The sequence below is a fragment of the Trichoplusia ni genome, chromosome 3, assembly GCF_003590095.1.
Source record: "Trichoplusia ni isolate ovarian cell line Hi5 chromosome 3, tn1, whole genome shotgun sequence".
Classification (NCBI taxonomy): Eukaryota; Metazoa; Arthropoda; class Insecta; order Lepidoptera; family Noctuidae; genus Trichoplusia; species Trichoplusia ni.
Window position 1 is genome coordinate 2,078,315 of NC_039480.1, and position 16,831 is coordinate 2,095,145.

At 34.8% G+C, this 16,831-nt stretch overlaps 2 protein-coding genes across 7 annotated transcripts in view; both read right to left on the reverse strand.

Annotated features, from left to right (window-relative positions):
* LOC113508828 (integrin alpha-PS2) overlaps positions 1-9,344 on the reverse strand; it is a gene marked incomplete at its 5' end in the record, with an annotated part of 56,516 nt that extends 47,172 nt beyond the window's left edge. For all 5 annotated transcript variants that reach the window (XM_026891969.1, XM_026891972.1, XM_026891970.1 and 2 more), the window contains 1 exon segment: positions 9,247-9,344. In XM_026891969.1, the coding sequence (XP_026747770.1) occupies positions 9,247-9,344 (98 nt within the window).
* Positions 9,345-14,415: 5,071 nt separating this feature from the next.
* On the reverse strand, positions 14,416-16,812 carry LOC113508833. 2 transcript variants are annotated; one of them, XM_026891977.1, is made up of 2 exons: positions 14,903-16,812; positions 14,416-14,505 (listed from the first exon to the last, which is right to left on the reverse strand). In XM_026891977.1, the coding sequence occupies exons 1-2, from the start codon at positions 16,469-16,471 to the stop codon at positions 14,473-14,475; spliced, it is 1,602 nt and encodes a 533-aa protein (XP_026747778.1). In that variant the 5' UTR covers positions 16,472-16,812; the 3' UTR covers positions 14,416-14,472. The 2 variants fall into 2 exon arrangements, with proteins under 2 accessions (XP_026747778.1, XP_026747777.1); XM_026891976.1 differs by having other exon boundaries at positions 14,897-16,812.
* Between the last annotated feature and the right edge of the window lie 19 nt (positions 16,813-16,831).

Consider the following 16,831-nt stretch of genomic DNA (forward strand, 5'->3'; position numbering starts at 1 on the left):
TAAGTCAAAGGTTCACTTTCTGTGTCTGGAGGTGAAGCGAGTGCTGAGTGAGTAATACTGACAATTTCATTTGCATTCTGTTTTGTATGAAGATCTTAAAATTATAATAAGAGTAAAAATAGGGTATTCCACAAAAAACTCGTCAAAAAAATTAGAAAAAGGCTAATAACGTCACTTGTCTGTAAAAAGTTTATAGGTAATTGACATCACAGAGATTTCAATTTTATTTTCGCGATAATAGAAAAAAAACCAAAAGTGTCCGATAACTTTTAAAATCTATCTACATACTTGTTATTGTCTTCGTTTTCGTTTTCGTCAAGTACCAAATTACGGGCCCTAGCACGTAAAATATAGTAAGAATTGCTCGTAAATTTCTTACATGCATTTTCCTGATGTATTTTCTTTTCGAAAACAATGCTTAAAAAACAACTTTAGTAGTCCACAAAGCAAAACAATAGTTATTCTTAGAAGATATAGATGCATTTCTTTTAATGGTTATTACAATGTAAGTTAGCGGGATCAAGGTGTCTATTTCGTAGCCGCGGACAAAGCCGGCGGTAATAACTTGTGGCGATATTATCATCCGAGGCGTGAAGATGTTATCAGCTCCCTGCTAACCTTAGTTACAGTTACTGTACGACAATGTTTAACGAATTGAGATACAACGGGCACTAGTTATGGTGTAATTCAGTCGTAAAAGCTTTACAAGTAACAAAATACATTTTTTTATAATTTGATAAAAAAAACACTTATTTCTTTATAGCACCACTCGACTATTTTCAGACTCAGAAGGAGTCAGCTTTAGAAATAATCTGAGTTCAAAGTTGCAATACCGCTGCCCGTAGGTCAGCACATCCTAGATACATAAGTACACATAAAACAAGTAAAATATTCTATGAAAGCTATAATAATCCCTTGCATTACAAATCAGCGATCAGGATCCCATTAATTACAGCTTTCTCGCAAACAATAACGCTTGCGCGCCGCCCCCTGAACCCTGCGCCCGCGCCGCTCCGGCCGTGACGGCGCGCGCATGCGCACCGCACAATGCACATTCACGTCAACACTCATATATTATCAACTATCTAATAACACCTATTATTTACAGTAAAAACGTGTTTAGTTCTATGGTTAATAATGATCGGCATACATTCTTATTGTTTTGAATACAACTTATGGAAAGGCGTTATACTAAACCCATACACAGAACGTGGGTTAATTACTCTGATCACCTTCTAGTCTATTGTCAGTCAAGGCCATTTCTAGTTAATCGACTGAACTGAACACTGCGAACAGTAAAGCTGCAGAACCCATTAAGTTTTGCGCGTTAACCCGTGACACGCGTGCGCACCGCGCAGGTCATAATGCGCACTCATCAATAGATACCGCTTGTTAATTTTATTGCTGTTATATTTAAAGTGTTACATAGAATATTCATTGGCATTAAAAACATGAATATTCCTGGTCTTGTTACCAGATATATTAATTGCACTCGACTGTAGACTCGTTTGTAGACGTTCACGAAATGGGTACTTCATTAAATTCTTAACCATTCGTAAAACTAAACTCAATTCAAATGCAACGGAAACCCATAACTAAGCAATTGAATCGCCAATAATTTCGTATTACAATCATAACTTTTAACTTTCAATAGACATTTGTACACTTGAGCAGGTCTAGCTGGTAAGATAGCCATTTGTAAAATGTAGAGACGAAAAACTAAACAAAGGGTAATAAAGCGAGGCAACGATCGCCATAGTAATCTGCTAGCTAAGTATTATGCCGCGACATAAACGAGGAACATTCTGCAGGCGGCGGACAAATTGGCAATCGTTACAGACAGGAACGAATGTTATACCCAATACAAGTGATGATATTTGTAAGAAAACGGTCGACTTGTTCAACGGAATGGATGCTAGGATTAGCTCATGAGTTTCAATCTTGTTAGCGTTTTAGTTTTTGAATTTCTATTAACATAACGTTTGAATGGGCAAACTTATATATGTTTAAAGAAGTTAAGATAACGGCTGCTACAACGAAAACCACGTACCTATTTTAGGTACAAAATAGATTTATAGGTACGATGAGTCTACATACATAAGTCCTCAGTGCCAATTACTCTGCTGACCAAGTAGGTTTCAGTTTTCTTGGCACCATACACCTTGGTAACACAATTAAACCCGAATTTCAAAATAAGACAATCATGGCAGGACATTCATCACAACTTGTAATCGCTAAAAATATCACGTTTTGCCTAATAATTCTTCCATCAAAAATGATTAAATATCTAATAAGCTTGACAACAGCACCCTTAACTGAGCCTCTTTCTCATAGGACCCATAGAATCAAATCCAATCTTTCCAAAATACATCATATTGTAACCACCAAAGGGCAAAATAAATAACAACAAATAAAATAGAGATCCCCTGCTATTGTGTAATGCGCACTGCGCATGCGCCGCGGGACAATACACTATTTATTGAGAATAGTCTATCGTCACTGTTAAACTCTTGTGTTGCCCTCGGCTTAGTTCAATTTTTTACTTATTTAAAGTAAATTATTATATAAAAAAGGAAGTATTTTCTTAGATATTTTTAAGTTGAAGTGGTGATCTAATCAGTAGATAATCTGGTATTATTTCACTTTATATTACAAAATATAACATTGTCAAAGAAAATGTTGTTGCAATTTCTAGTTACAGTAATATTAAATAAATCAACATAAACATCGCATTAAATTAATAACTCCATTTCGAAGTAAATCTAAGCATTTAAGCCGGAAACGTGCATTTCTCTATTTATAACTTAGATGCGCAGGCGCAAGGAAACGAACCGATCTTCACATGAAACGATGCTAAGCAAGGAAGCTGCCAATAAGGAAACAGTTATTACGAATACACAATAATTCAGTTAGCTATGCATTACGTTCTAAGTGTAATAAATAAACGCTACAGAAGTCTAAGAAATGTGTTAAACAGAATATTGTAAAAAGAAAACAAATTAAATAATTATAAGCTTCCTTGTATCTCTTATAGTACAACTCTTATCATTTAATGCTTATATATCTTATTTCATCAAGCATCTTAATATAATACTTTCTATCGTATAAAAATCAAATTTCCTACTTTATTTCCTTCACAATACAATTCAAATTCCAACTGCGAATTCAATCGAATTATACACAAAAAATGATCAACAAAACACAATTTGAACTTTGTGATTTAAAAGCTAGAGTCGATAATCGTAAAGGGTGTTTTTATTGGATAGGATATGGCAATTAACCATGCGGTCGGCACTTTAGCGATGAGATAGTGATCGGTCGGTATCGGCACATCGCTACATTGCCCGCGACCGGTCGATCTATGCGCTAAGCGTTGAGACGCACTGCATGCTAGACGCACGCATTGCGCATGGACGTCGAGTAGAAACAAAGATACGTAGTCTTATTATACAGTATGTGTTCTAGCAAGATGGTCGAAGGTTTTAATACTCAATACTCAATTTTATTTACTTTGCCGCAATGTATATGTTTAGGTGGTCGGGCACAGCAAAAGAAAAAAACAGATTTCGATGTTACAGAATAATAAAAATATGAAAATGACAACCTAATAAATATGAAAATAATCAATTTGTAAAAGCAAATAGATTTAAAACAATAAGTTATTTGGTTTCTTCTTTTAATTAGCATGACTTAGTGACAACTTAATGACATTAATTTATAATGATAGATCCTTTAAAACGTAATGAGTAAATGAAGCAACAAGTAGCTCAATTCAGTAGAAGTATGTCCTTAAACTAGGTTAACATGAGATAAGCTAGTTAAATAAAGATGAGATCTCAGCATCCAGTGTGTCCCCTCTCAGTTTGCATATATTTCAATCCGTTAATTAGTAAATTGAATCTGCCACAGTGCGGGCCGCCACTACAGTTAAATATAACCGTTATAGTCTATTTATTACTGGTTACTAGCGACACTAGTTTAACCATTACACTAAACACTAAAAGCCTTTTATTTTAATTGCATGTTTAGAAAATCATAATTTAATTTAGTAATTAGAAAAACAAAATGGTCCTAATAATAATCTGCTGAATATTCTAAACACTTTAAACCCATTTTATCGGAATCTATGTACTATATGTATGGGACTAATTAACATAAATATTAAAAGACGTGTTAAAATGGAAGCTGACCAATTACTATCAACCTCTTGGAACTACTTTTTTTTTTTGTGAAAAGTATCTTTTTTTGTGGTTATCTAGATTAGATGGGAACGACTTTACATTTCATGATATTTCAATTTAGTTTGTGAATGAGTGAATCATTTTTTTGTGATTCTCACACTCTTTATGATAGTTAATTTTACGTATACTATACATAACAGAAAAAAGAGGATGTGATACTGTAAGGTACACTTGAAAAATTATAAGAACGAATCAAAACAAAAAACTACACAATAAAATCTATTAGTTACGAAGTATACAAAACCAAATCACTTAACGAACTTAATTTATAAAGTCTTTCAATAAAAATGAACTGTACACTCAAAGCACCGTGAATAATTAACAAAAAACATTACAATGTTAAAAATAATAACCACCAACATAATAAGTATTAATGAAGTCGCTTCAAAAAAAGGTTTAATGTTAAATTGAGGTTGGGTTCCGGGAGAAAATAAAGATACCATTCGTTAAAAACTATTGTATAGTGTATCCAGTTCATAGACAAAATGATTTGTGTATTTATTAAAACATATTATTTATTACTGATAATTTAGAAGTTATTTTGTTTTAATTTTATATATTATCTAATATTTAAAATTGATGATACTTAAACTTTAATATTTCATAACTTAAATCGCAGTTCTACTCTTTATTTTTGACGATAACTGAAATAATTAAAAAATATTTTTTGTTTCATATTACGCAGAGAAAAACCCTTAATTAAAAAGCGACTCTCCCTTAACGATAACAAAACATATCCGTGATCGACCTTCCTACGGGGTCTTAAGTACCGTGATATTTACGACCTCATGGTGCCCCAACACAGCTTGTGTATCAATTATAATTATATTCTTCTGACTTTGAATGAAACGTGAAAAAAAATCAACATTTATTAAATTCCATATTGAGTTACTTGCAAAAGAAGAAAATTGCCTCATTGAAAATTTTGGACATTAAATTTTCTAATTAGATAATAGATTAAGAGACTGGTTTCAAATAATACAATTTAGAAAAAAAAATATGATGTGTAAAATTAAGGCGTAAATATGATGTAGGTATGATATATTATGTTACAAAGGCTCTTTGTTTCCGCAAAGAATTCGGCATATCTCTGATGAAGAGTAAACAAAGCCTTTTTTGTAAGAAAACTGAGAGATAAAGAGCTTCATATGGAATTACGAGAAATACAGGCATTAATGTTTGTAGAGGATCAATAGTAAATATCAATGAGATAAATAAGCAACAGTGTGTTGTTTTTATGATGGAATTCAGGCTTTTATTAAGCCTGGAATTTATGACAAAAATCCTTCTTGAATTTTTGGACATGTTAAAAGTCGAGCGTTGATTATGCAATTCAACTGATACTATAAAAATACCAACTTGACTTAAATAATCTAACCAAATTAAACCAAGAATGGTTACGTTTTAACCTTTGATGGGTTAAAAAATCTCACACATTTAAAATGACCAGAAAATGCAAGTACCTCGTAAGATCATAAGCTAATTACAACACAAATTATCATATTTACTATGTTTATATGCCACAGGTGGTCAGCTAACAACACTCACATTAAAAACATAATTTCTGACATTAAAGAGAGATTCACAAAAAGTCAAAAAAGAAAAATAAACAAAACACGCCGAAATTTCACATAAAATTCTCGGCAAATGGAGACAATAAAAGAAACGTCCTATATAAGGAGATGGGAGTCCAAATCGGACGGGTGTAGCTGTCAAGCGTCGGCGGCCATATTAGGTGCGCCTGCGCAACAAGAACCTCGGCATTCGACGCTGACAAATCACGGACAATTTGTTAGCTTAAAATCATTGGGTAGAGGGTGTTGCGAAAATTATTTGTTAGTTTTGTTAATTAAAATGAATTATAACACGGCTTAAGGCAAAGTAATTTTTTTTATTATCTTCTTTACCATCACTTTTATACCTTCCTACCTCTTATACCACAACTATAATTTATGGTATTTATAAACCAAAGTAAAGCATATTTAATACATATTTAATACTAATTAGAGTAATTAGTATCTGATTTAATTCCTAAGTTCTAAACCATAACAATTAAAGATATGTTAATACTTAAATTGTTATGGAATTGGTATTTACACTATTTACCTACTTCACATTAAAAAAAAAAATTCGAATAATTACAATCCTTATCTTTAAAGTCTACCTTCTCAAGCTGCATTTACAGTAGCTCATGATTTAATTACCTCTAATAAGAGTTATTCATTTCCTTGAGCCTTTTCAGAAAGATGATATCCAAAGCCTATGTATCATCTTTCGTAATGCTTCAATACCTCAGCTTAATGATAGTTTATTGTTTATCATTTACAAATATACCATAGACACAACAATTTAGAAATGATATAGTGTCCATATCTCTCGTAATAATTAATCTATGTTTAACAGACTGCGCCTGCGCCGGTCTATGCATAATGCGCTGGAACAAGATATCTCGCGATTTATCTGGAGATATTTATTTGCAATTGTAATAACTTACTTATTCTATGCGTCGAGAGTGTAAGAGTGTGTTTTTAAGTCAATACATTCTTACGACATGTGTAGATTAAAACTTAATATAAATAGAACCTGTCGTTTTAACCAATGAGATTGAAGTATTTTATATAACATACATTTATAACTTTAATTTGAGTTTTTATTTGCAACAGTAATTTAAATTGAATTATTCAACTGAGCATAATTTCGGAAACCTTTCATAAATTCAAAATGAAATTGCATTTATCCAGTCACTTCACATCAAAAATCCTCAAAAGAAATCTTAAAATAAGGTATTAAAATAAAGCAGCAATCGCTTTATCGTGAGAACGATCGCCAATAAAAACGTACGACTTAGTATTCGATTGATACTAATAAGAAAACAATTACGAAGCAGTATAAAGACTACTAAGTGACTGCGATGGCGACCAGGACCTACAAGTTTATCTTAAACACGCTTGCAAAAAGTTTCGATTGCCGGCAATTATAAATCAATAAGGATTCGTATTGTAAACACTATTTAATACAACTTTGTCGTTTATTTTTAAATTAATAAGGCTTTGGAAACTGTATTTAGTGTTAATTAACTGTTACCCAGATTAGATCAGATATTCGCAGCCATACAGATAAATATAAAAGATGTTATTTTAATATTAATAGTGTAATGAAAAAAGCAAATATACATTTATTTTATGTGTTTATATTTAATTGCTCATGCATTTACCATTAATTGTAAATAAAAATATCATTTGCTCATCATTAAATAAACAATTTTAATGAAAATTTATTTTCTAATACCTTGGCTAATGAAAATAAATACGTAAGCATCGGCTTACGCATGTGATGTTTCTAGTTACTTTACTACAGCTTATGTTACCGGAAGATTTTATCTTTATTTAAGTATTTTAGATAACTATACCATAAACCACAAACTGCAATATGACTAGTAAATAGAAAAAAAAATGTCGATGTCATCACACACTTTCATAATAATGGCAAAGACATTTATAGACACAGCCTATGAGTTCGAACAATAATAAATTCCGTGCGCGTTTCAGTCGCCGGTGCAAATGGAACAAAATGCCTAAACAAATTGCAGCGTCGCTGAGAGAGTCAGCTTTTTGCACTAATTCGGCATTCCGAAATAAAATTCCAACTCCTTAAGTAGAAAACAAAAAGTATGTGGTCTGCTGGCTTCGACGAAGGCGTCTTCTGACTGATTTCAAATATGGCATTGAAAAAAAGTTCTGAAACCGAGCCGCGGCGATCGTGCGAAGTGCGTGAGTAATAAAATTTATTTGCAACATGTGCGAGTTAAACGGTTGCAGTTCATTTGAATGTGGCCGACACATTAACAGAAGCTGTGGCCATTTGATGGCTGTTTTAAGATTACGTTTACGCGCATTGCATTTTAAAAAGAACAAGACCGCGACGCCATATTGGTTCTGTGCAATACAGGCCTTCTTATTACAGAGTTCTTATTTTGAAATAAGTTTGAATAAGGAGGTTAAGACCAGCTTAAATACGTTTTGAATTTGCATCTGGTAATTGGTTTTTTTATCTTGTTGTTTTATGTCTCACTCGATACATGTATATGTCCATATCAAAAGGCCTTTCGTGTAACTTTAACTGACACATAAAATAAGCTATCAAAGTGTATCTAATGGGGTCAAGAAATCTCCCCAACCTAGCCCAAATAACCCTAAAACCCAATTTCGCAACAGATAGTGCGAATGCGAGTCCACAAACCATAAAGACGAGCCCTTAACCTAATGGTGTTCACCCCATCGCCAGCGAGGCCTTGGACTGACCCACTTGCCAAATGTCAACTGGAGATTAATGGACTTTCCTTGGCGCCTATTGTTTTGATAGTAATAAATTTTGAGAATCGTTTGTAATTTATAGTCTGCCTTGCAAAATTGTCACAAAACCTTATACCAAACCAACATTTTAAGAACACTATATTCAGTAGACTGCCGACATAATAAGATTTCAGACTTCTTACTAACCTACCACTAAAAAGTTTCAACTCATTTTACTTTGTAACACAGACTCAATATCTTTAAACAATGACGTCAGAGGCCATATATTCCATGACATCATGAGGTGTACCCTACAACAAAGATAAAGCGATCAGTGAGCACGGTAGCTTGGCGACATCGGCTGGGCGCAGCAGGAAGGTGTGCCCGTCAAGACGCCATCAGCTTTTATAGGTCAACGTTATATGAGGTCATGGAAGAGTTCTAAACCTACATGCTGCTTGGATTTGTTAGCTAAAGGTTTACGGCGATAGCTTTTACAGTGATGGGGTTTTTACTTCAACGTTTTATGCGAAAGGTTTTGCTTTTATGCCACCTCTTTGGATTTACATAGACAATGTGGTCAATTTATTACAAAATAAACTCAGTTCTATGCTTCCACACGGCAAAATTATGTGTGATGTTAGAAGTCAATAGATAATTGAAAGTTCCAGTTTTTTATAACCAACTAGGAAATCTGGATAAAGCCAACTCACCATGATAGCGCCATTCCTACCGGTACTGGTGAGCGTGGCCCCGAACCATTGATGCGACTTCTGGTCGATGATGCGACCTTGTCTATCTTCGTTATTTCCTGTGGACAAACAATAAGGTTATATATAGTTATAGGAATGTTTTTGATGGGAACTTATGGATATTATCGTGGTGGTATAGCAGGTTCGAATCCAGAACATGTTGTATTTTTTTATTTGCTATCTAGTATCTTCCTATACCTAGTATATTTCCATGTCCATTGACTTGCGATCAAAATTCCAGATTTTTTTTTTCTTTGTAGTGAAAATCCGTAGTCAAGCAAAAGTGTCATTAGAATCAAGGTTTCATATGGGAATTTTACAAATGTATGTTTTGATATGTTCCTTACAGATTATGTTTTTCGAATGTAAAGTTTCACATTTCCACAGTATAAACTACCAAAAATATCTTAAATCTTAAAGAACAACGCTACGTCACGTCTGTCAGATATAATACACGAACTCAGGCTTTAACACCTCTACAAATAAAAATATCACCACAAATCGAGAAACAAGAATTGAATTTAAACACGCAATGGGTTGCCAGAGGCCAAAAAAGTCATCCGAAACCCACAGATACATTAACGTACAATTAAACACGCATTTCTCATCTCGCGTTTAATATTTTAAACCATAAATCAAAAGGAAAGACGTGGACATTGGCCATCGGACCTCTTCAACCTTTAAAATAATTTATTACAGAAATCGTTATACACGTAATACAGAATTAACATTTAATTTTACCAATTTATAATGATGTTTTACAATTGCTGTGACGCACAAGAGTTATGGGCAAGTCTTAACGAATGCCAATATCTTATGACGATTACAATGCCATGGGGGTCGCAGTCATCGAAAGTTTAATGCTATTCTATTAATCAGAATTACCAATTACTTTAATGAATTAAACCTTTAAAAGTTCCCATACATATTCTGATATACAAATTATTATTCGTATCACAATACAACATTTCAGGCTAGTGGCAATAAATCTGAAACTTGCAATATTAATTTCGCGACGTAACTTTCCCGCGTTTCGATTCAGCTGCCATTAACTGCCAAATATGGCCGCCATTGCAGTCAAGAATTCAATGCAACGATATAAGAAATATCTGGTAATAACTTAATTCTGCTCCGGGGGCATCCATCTTCAAAAAGTGAATTCAATTTAGTTACGAAAATGCAGAGAATGATATATGGATTTTTGTTTCTTAATTTATTACAATAAAATTCACTGACGAGAGAATATGTTTAATATACCTAATTAAATATGATACTTTATAAAAACCTTACACCACAAGGCAATCATTGTTATTAATCAATAGTTTTGATATTGCTTTTGTTAAGCAGTAATAACTCTTTTCAAAAACAAAATCATATATTTTTAAATAACCCTATCACATCAATTCAGGCACTAAATGTAATTAAAACATCCATCCATTTATAACAATGAAAACGCGAGACGTATCCTGAAGCGATCAAGAACCAAACTTACTTCTGACACCAGTAATTAATATTTAAGTGAAGGCTATCATCATTTTTAATTATCACGAAAGAGGTTGGAATAATGACAGGGTGTGTGACCTCCTTACTCCTTGCATTCGTGTTTCGATAATTGTACTGATAACAGATTATAAATCTTAAGGACGATTGTGAGGAAAGTGTAGTTTATGAGTTGATGTTTCTTGCATTGAATTAAATTATTATTTAACTGTTTTTTATGACGCGTATTTCTCTTTCGACGATTGTGTAAGGCAGTTCTGTTTTATAGGTACATGTGTACGGAGGTTTCGAAGTTTATGTTAACGTATTTTAAACTTTTGTTAAACTAAAAATTCAATTTTAAACATTCGTTAAAGTAGGCACCTAACACTACACTTAAAAAATCATGTCATTTCTATAAAAAAAACTCCGATGCCATCATGACTGACGTTCAAACGATAAGAAAATATTAATTATGATTTTTGTCACAGCACGCAAAAGTAGGGTGTCCAGATGACCACGTAAGTTTAGACATTAGCACATAATCGTCATTACTGTGACATCGGCTAGTAATGACGGTAGTCGTTAATGAGTTAATGACGAGACTTCACCCCCCCCCTCCCCCTCAGCTCACACCGCCCGCGCTCCTGCCGCGCCCCGCCCGGCGACCGCCTAATCACGCCGGGGTTAGGCTTTTAAACTGATTGCAGCTGTACACTCATGGCCATAAAGAGTTAAGAAAAAAAACTGTCTAAGGAATTGGAAAAAAAAAATATTGGTACAAATTAAATGTGCACTGAATTCGTAATTTTAGATTTTCAAATGATCGTCATAGTCGTTTGATTGTCACCTTGTCTTAAATATTTTTTGTTCCTTTTTCATCACAAATGAAAGTTGAACGTAACTTTTAAGTCACAGTAAGTCTACATTATTTCGAAAGAAAATTATTATAATTAATTATTATCCAATAACACTTCTGTGCGCTAGTGTACGTCACAATGACACGACTGTCTAGTTAGCTACCGCATATCGGAACGTATTTTTATATTTTATTAGTGTACTTACACACTGGACCGGTCTAATGTTCTCCATAATGGACCCAACACTTACTAATTGTACGGACATTTGTTTTGGAACACGATTTATGTAGTGAGTCAGTGCGTAAGAATTTTTAATTTAAATTTGATATTTGTTTCATAAATGTGGGATTTATGGCAATAATAAATGCGTAGGTCACTTTTGAATTGTTTTATTTTTACATTCGAATCACACTTTCTTATTTTAAACACGTATCGTCCGTCGTCGTTCCACACTTTTTCGCCATTAGCCTTCCGTCCTTCTCGCACACATACTTCCCTCTCCTTCATCCGTTGCGTTCCGATTACTTAAATTACAATATCCCACAATCGGCCATTCCTGATCCATGTCTGTCCTCAGACATGCTCTCAAACATTCACCACATGCATTCATTAATCTTATATATTATTTAACTTAAATCGAATTTACAAGACCAAGTAACAATTCTTTACTTAAACAAGCTTAAGTTTATACAACAAACTAGTAATTTTGTGAGGTAACAAAATTACACCATATGAACAAATACAGATCACTTATTGGTAATAAACAAGAGTAACATTGTAGTACAACAGATTTACAACCAAATCAATAAACTAAGTTAACAATGGAATAAAACTCTCACACAAACCAAAAAAAAAAACAAAAATTATAAATCAACTCTTATGCTTTAGGTTTTGGGGTTGACATCTGGCCACAACTTCATGCAATCAGCTGAACTAGAGGTTGCACCAGGTCCTTCCGTATTAGGATCCAGCTTTTTCACTTCATATCTGTCATTCCTCTTCACTTTTATAACTTTATAGGGTCCTAGATATTTGGCTTTTATTTTCATTCCAGTTCCAAATTGCGTGCGTTTTATTGCCACCAAATCTCCTTCTTTGTACTTCATGCTTTCTTTTCTTTTCTATTGAAATTTCTTATATTCTCTTCCTGGACCTGTAGAATCTGTTCCTTAGCTTTTTCTCTGAGTTTTTCTCTCTCCTCTGAATAGCTTTCTCTTCCTTCTTCCAAAAGCAAGTCATAGATCTCAATATCTTCTTTCATTCTCATTTTAGTCCCAATCAATAGTTGATAGGGTGTTGAATTTATGCTTCGCTGAAAAGTACTATTTAGAGCTCGCTGTAATCTACTTACATGCCTGTACCAAAGCGAAGGGTTTTCTATACACAATTTTGTAAGTACAGAGATTATAGTACGATGAACTCTTTCAACCTGACCATTTCCTCTAGGTATCCCAGTTGTAATTTTGATGTGCTGTATGTTTTCATCTTTACAATACTCTTGAAACTCATTACTCGTATAAGCTGTTCCTCGATCAGTTATAAATCTAGTAGGATTGCCAAAATGTTGCTGGTGAATTTTCAACTTTTCAATTGTTTCTTTACTGGTGGTGCTCTTAGTGGGAAAAATCCAAGTGAACTTCGTAAATGCGTCTACAATTGTAAGAATATGGTTGTACTGCTTCTTCGTCTCTGTCATGGGACCAATGTGATCCAAATGAAGTGTGTGTAATGGTGATTCTTCCTTTTCGATTGGTTGCAGAAAACCTTCCTGTTTTCCCTCCTTACGCGTGGCTAATAAACATGGAATACAACTGGTAATGAAATCTTCAATTTTCTTATCTAGGTTCTTAATAAAATAATCTTTACTTATTAATTCAGTCATCTTTTTCTTTGAAAAGTGTCCATTTGCATGAGCTCTTCTTATGATTTCATTTTCCATAGACTTTGGTATCACTAGATGCTTTTCCACTCCTTTGTACAACAATCCATTATCAATATAATAATCACCATAGCTTCTTTCTTGTAATATCTCTAATATAGCTTTTATACCATCATCTGTCTGTTGTGCTTGTCTGATTTCGTCATGCAGAGTAACCACTGCTACGTAAGGGTTTCGGCTTAATGCATCAGTATGCTTCATCCTAGTTCCCGGCCGATGTTCAACTACAAAGTCAAACTCCTGTAGAAGTAATGCCCATCTTGCGACTCTTGTACACAAATCTTTTTTCTTAAGTGTCATCTGAAATGCTTGGCAATCGGTTACAATTTTAAATTTCAAACCATACAAGTAATGTCTAAATTTTTCACGCCTTCTATAATGGCCAGACTTTCCAATTCATAACTGGTGTACTTCTTTTCTGCTTCGCTTGTTTTACGGCTCATATAGTACACTGGATGTAGTCCACCATCATCGTCAGAACGCTGCATAAGAATAGCGGCATAAGCCAAACGTGAGGCATCTGTATGCATTTCTGTTTCAAATCTTGGATTGAATATCCTTAAAACTGGTTTGGTAGTCAGACATTCCTTCAAACAGTTGAACGCACGTCGTTGGTTATCATTAAACTCAAAATTAACATCTTTCTTTAATAAATCTGTAAGTGGTCGTGCTATAGATGCAAATTCTGTATATACTTCCGGAAATATGATGCTAACCCTATAAAACTTTGCAATTGGCTTAACTGTTTTTGGTTCTGGAAATTTTGTAACAGCGTCAATCTTGTCACTGGCAGGCCTTACTTGTCCATTCTCATTGTATGGCCTAAATAAGTTATGCTCCGACATATAAGATGTGCTTTCTTCCAATTTATTTGTAAGCCATACTCAGATGCTACCCTTAAAACTTCTCTTAAGCTGTCCACTGCTTCCTGTTCGTCTTTAGCTGGAACAAGGATATCGTCGACGAATATTAGTACAACACCTTTGGATATCAATTCTCTGAAGATTATGGTCACAAATCTCATGAAATAGTTCGGGGAAACAGATAAGCCAAATGGAGCCTTCAGGAACTCAAACTGCCCGTGGTGTGTAACAAATGCAGTGTACTTGATTGACTCACTACTGACATTCAAATGGAAAAAACCATTTTTTAAATCCAATACACTAAATACTTTTGCCTCAGCCAACTTGTCAATATAATCCTCAATAATAGGTAAGGGGAACTCATCCTTTACAATTTTACTATTTAATTTTCTATAGTCTACACACACCCTTATAGCACCATCTTTTTTGCGAACAAGAACTAAGGGACTGGCATATTCAGAATAACTTACTCTTACAATGCCTTGCTCAAGCCACTCCGACACTTGCTCCTCAACTACTGCTTGCTCCTTTAAGGATATGCGTCGTGGGCGCTGCACTACAGGTACATCATCTTTCACAATTATTTTCAGCTGGATAGGAGCTTCTTTAATTTGATTTGGTTGATAGTTCTCAACCATTTGGACAACTTCTTCTTTTAGGTTAGTGTTAGTTACATGACCAACATCAACACTGCAACTGAAACAATGAATTTTGCTCACCCATTCCACAGGTTTCATCCACACATCACAACCTTTCATAACTGTTACAACATTTTTAAGAAATTCGTGACCTATGATTACATCAAAAGGCATACAGTCTTTAGGCACAACGTAGAATAACACATCGTCGTAGTTCGCACCGTCAATAACCACATTTGTTGTTATACAACCTACCGACTTCACTTTAGCGAGACCGAGTCCAGTGAGCGTTATACTATTGTTCGTGGATTTAGAAACGTTAGCACAAAATTCCGAGGACACTAAATTCACGTCACTGCCCGAATCTATAAGCGCACTTGCCTCTTTTCCACATAATTCGACTATTTTCAGAGGTTTTTCTTGTAGCGACTGTTTGTTTACATCGTAGATGTCATATTCAATTTGACATTTGCTGTCTTGGCTGTCACCTGTCATCTTTGAGTTTGACATTTCTACTTCCTCGTTGTGACCGAACATTGCTTGTTTGTTCACTCGTTCACCACTTCCACTTGCCGATGCGCCGCCGCCGCCATGATTATTTCTTCTATCGCCAAAAGTGCGCCATTTTGATGAATTTGAATTTGTACTCATATCTTCCTTGCGGCCGCCCACCGCCATGTTTTTTCTATGCGGGCACATCGGTGAAATATGACCATATTCGTTGCAGTGAAAGCATTTTGGACCTTGTGTCTTCTGCGGACAGTCTCCTGATAAATGATTGCCATCGCCACAATTATAACATTTCTTAGACTTTTGCTGAATGATACTGCGCTTTTCACTTCTAAAGGCACTTCTATGTTCCAACTTCAGTTTTTCTTTAATGTTTTCGTAGATTTTGAGCTTCTCTTTTAGGTCTGGATACGTTGTTACTCCGTACAGCATTATTTTATGTGTCTCATGGTCGACAATGCCGTCAACAATGTATTTTATAGCCACGTAATCAGGAAATTTTCCTCGCTTTCCTAATTCCTTCATGACCATCATATAGTCGATGCAACTCTCGTCACGTCTTTTCTTTCGCTGACTCATGAGTTCGTGTATGGTCTTGATGTCGACGGTGTCGGGAAATTCCTTACTCAGGGCCGTCTTGAGTTCCTCCCATGTTTTGTGAGGGCGTTCAGCTTGTATCCAGAGTTGTGCGGTGCCTGCTAGAGATCTCCGTGCCATCAGTAGCTGTTGAAGCGGTGTCCATCCGCATATTTCACCATTCTCTTCGACGTCTTGTATCCATCGAGACACTGAATAGGTTTTGTCTTGACCGGTGAATTTAGGTATAAGTTCCGTGGTAAGATACAACGTCGAGCTTAATCCCGTATGTGGTTCCTCTTTTATCGGCTTCGTAGTCATCTTAGCTTGCTTCAGCCCTCCTTCGCCTTAACCGTCATAAAAGTCGTAGATGAGGTTTGAATCGTCGGCCGCCGTTCGCCACGTGCCGGTATCCGTCGTCGTTCGTCGTAATTATTGCCAATCCCGGACGAGCCCCCAATTTTGTGGGATTTATGGCAATAATAAATGCGTAGGTCACTTTTGAATTGTTTTATTTTTACATTCGAATCACACTTTCTTATTTTAAACACCGTATCGTCCGTCGTCGTTCCACACTTTTTCGCCATTAGCCTTCCGTCCTTCTCGCACACATACTTCCCTCTCCTTCATCCGTTGCGTTCCGATTACTTAAATTACAATATCCCACATAAATATAAAACA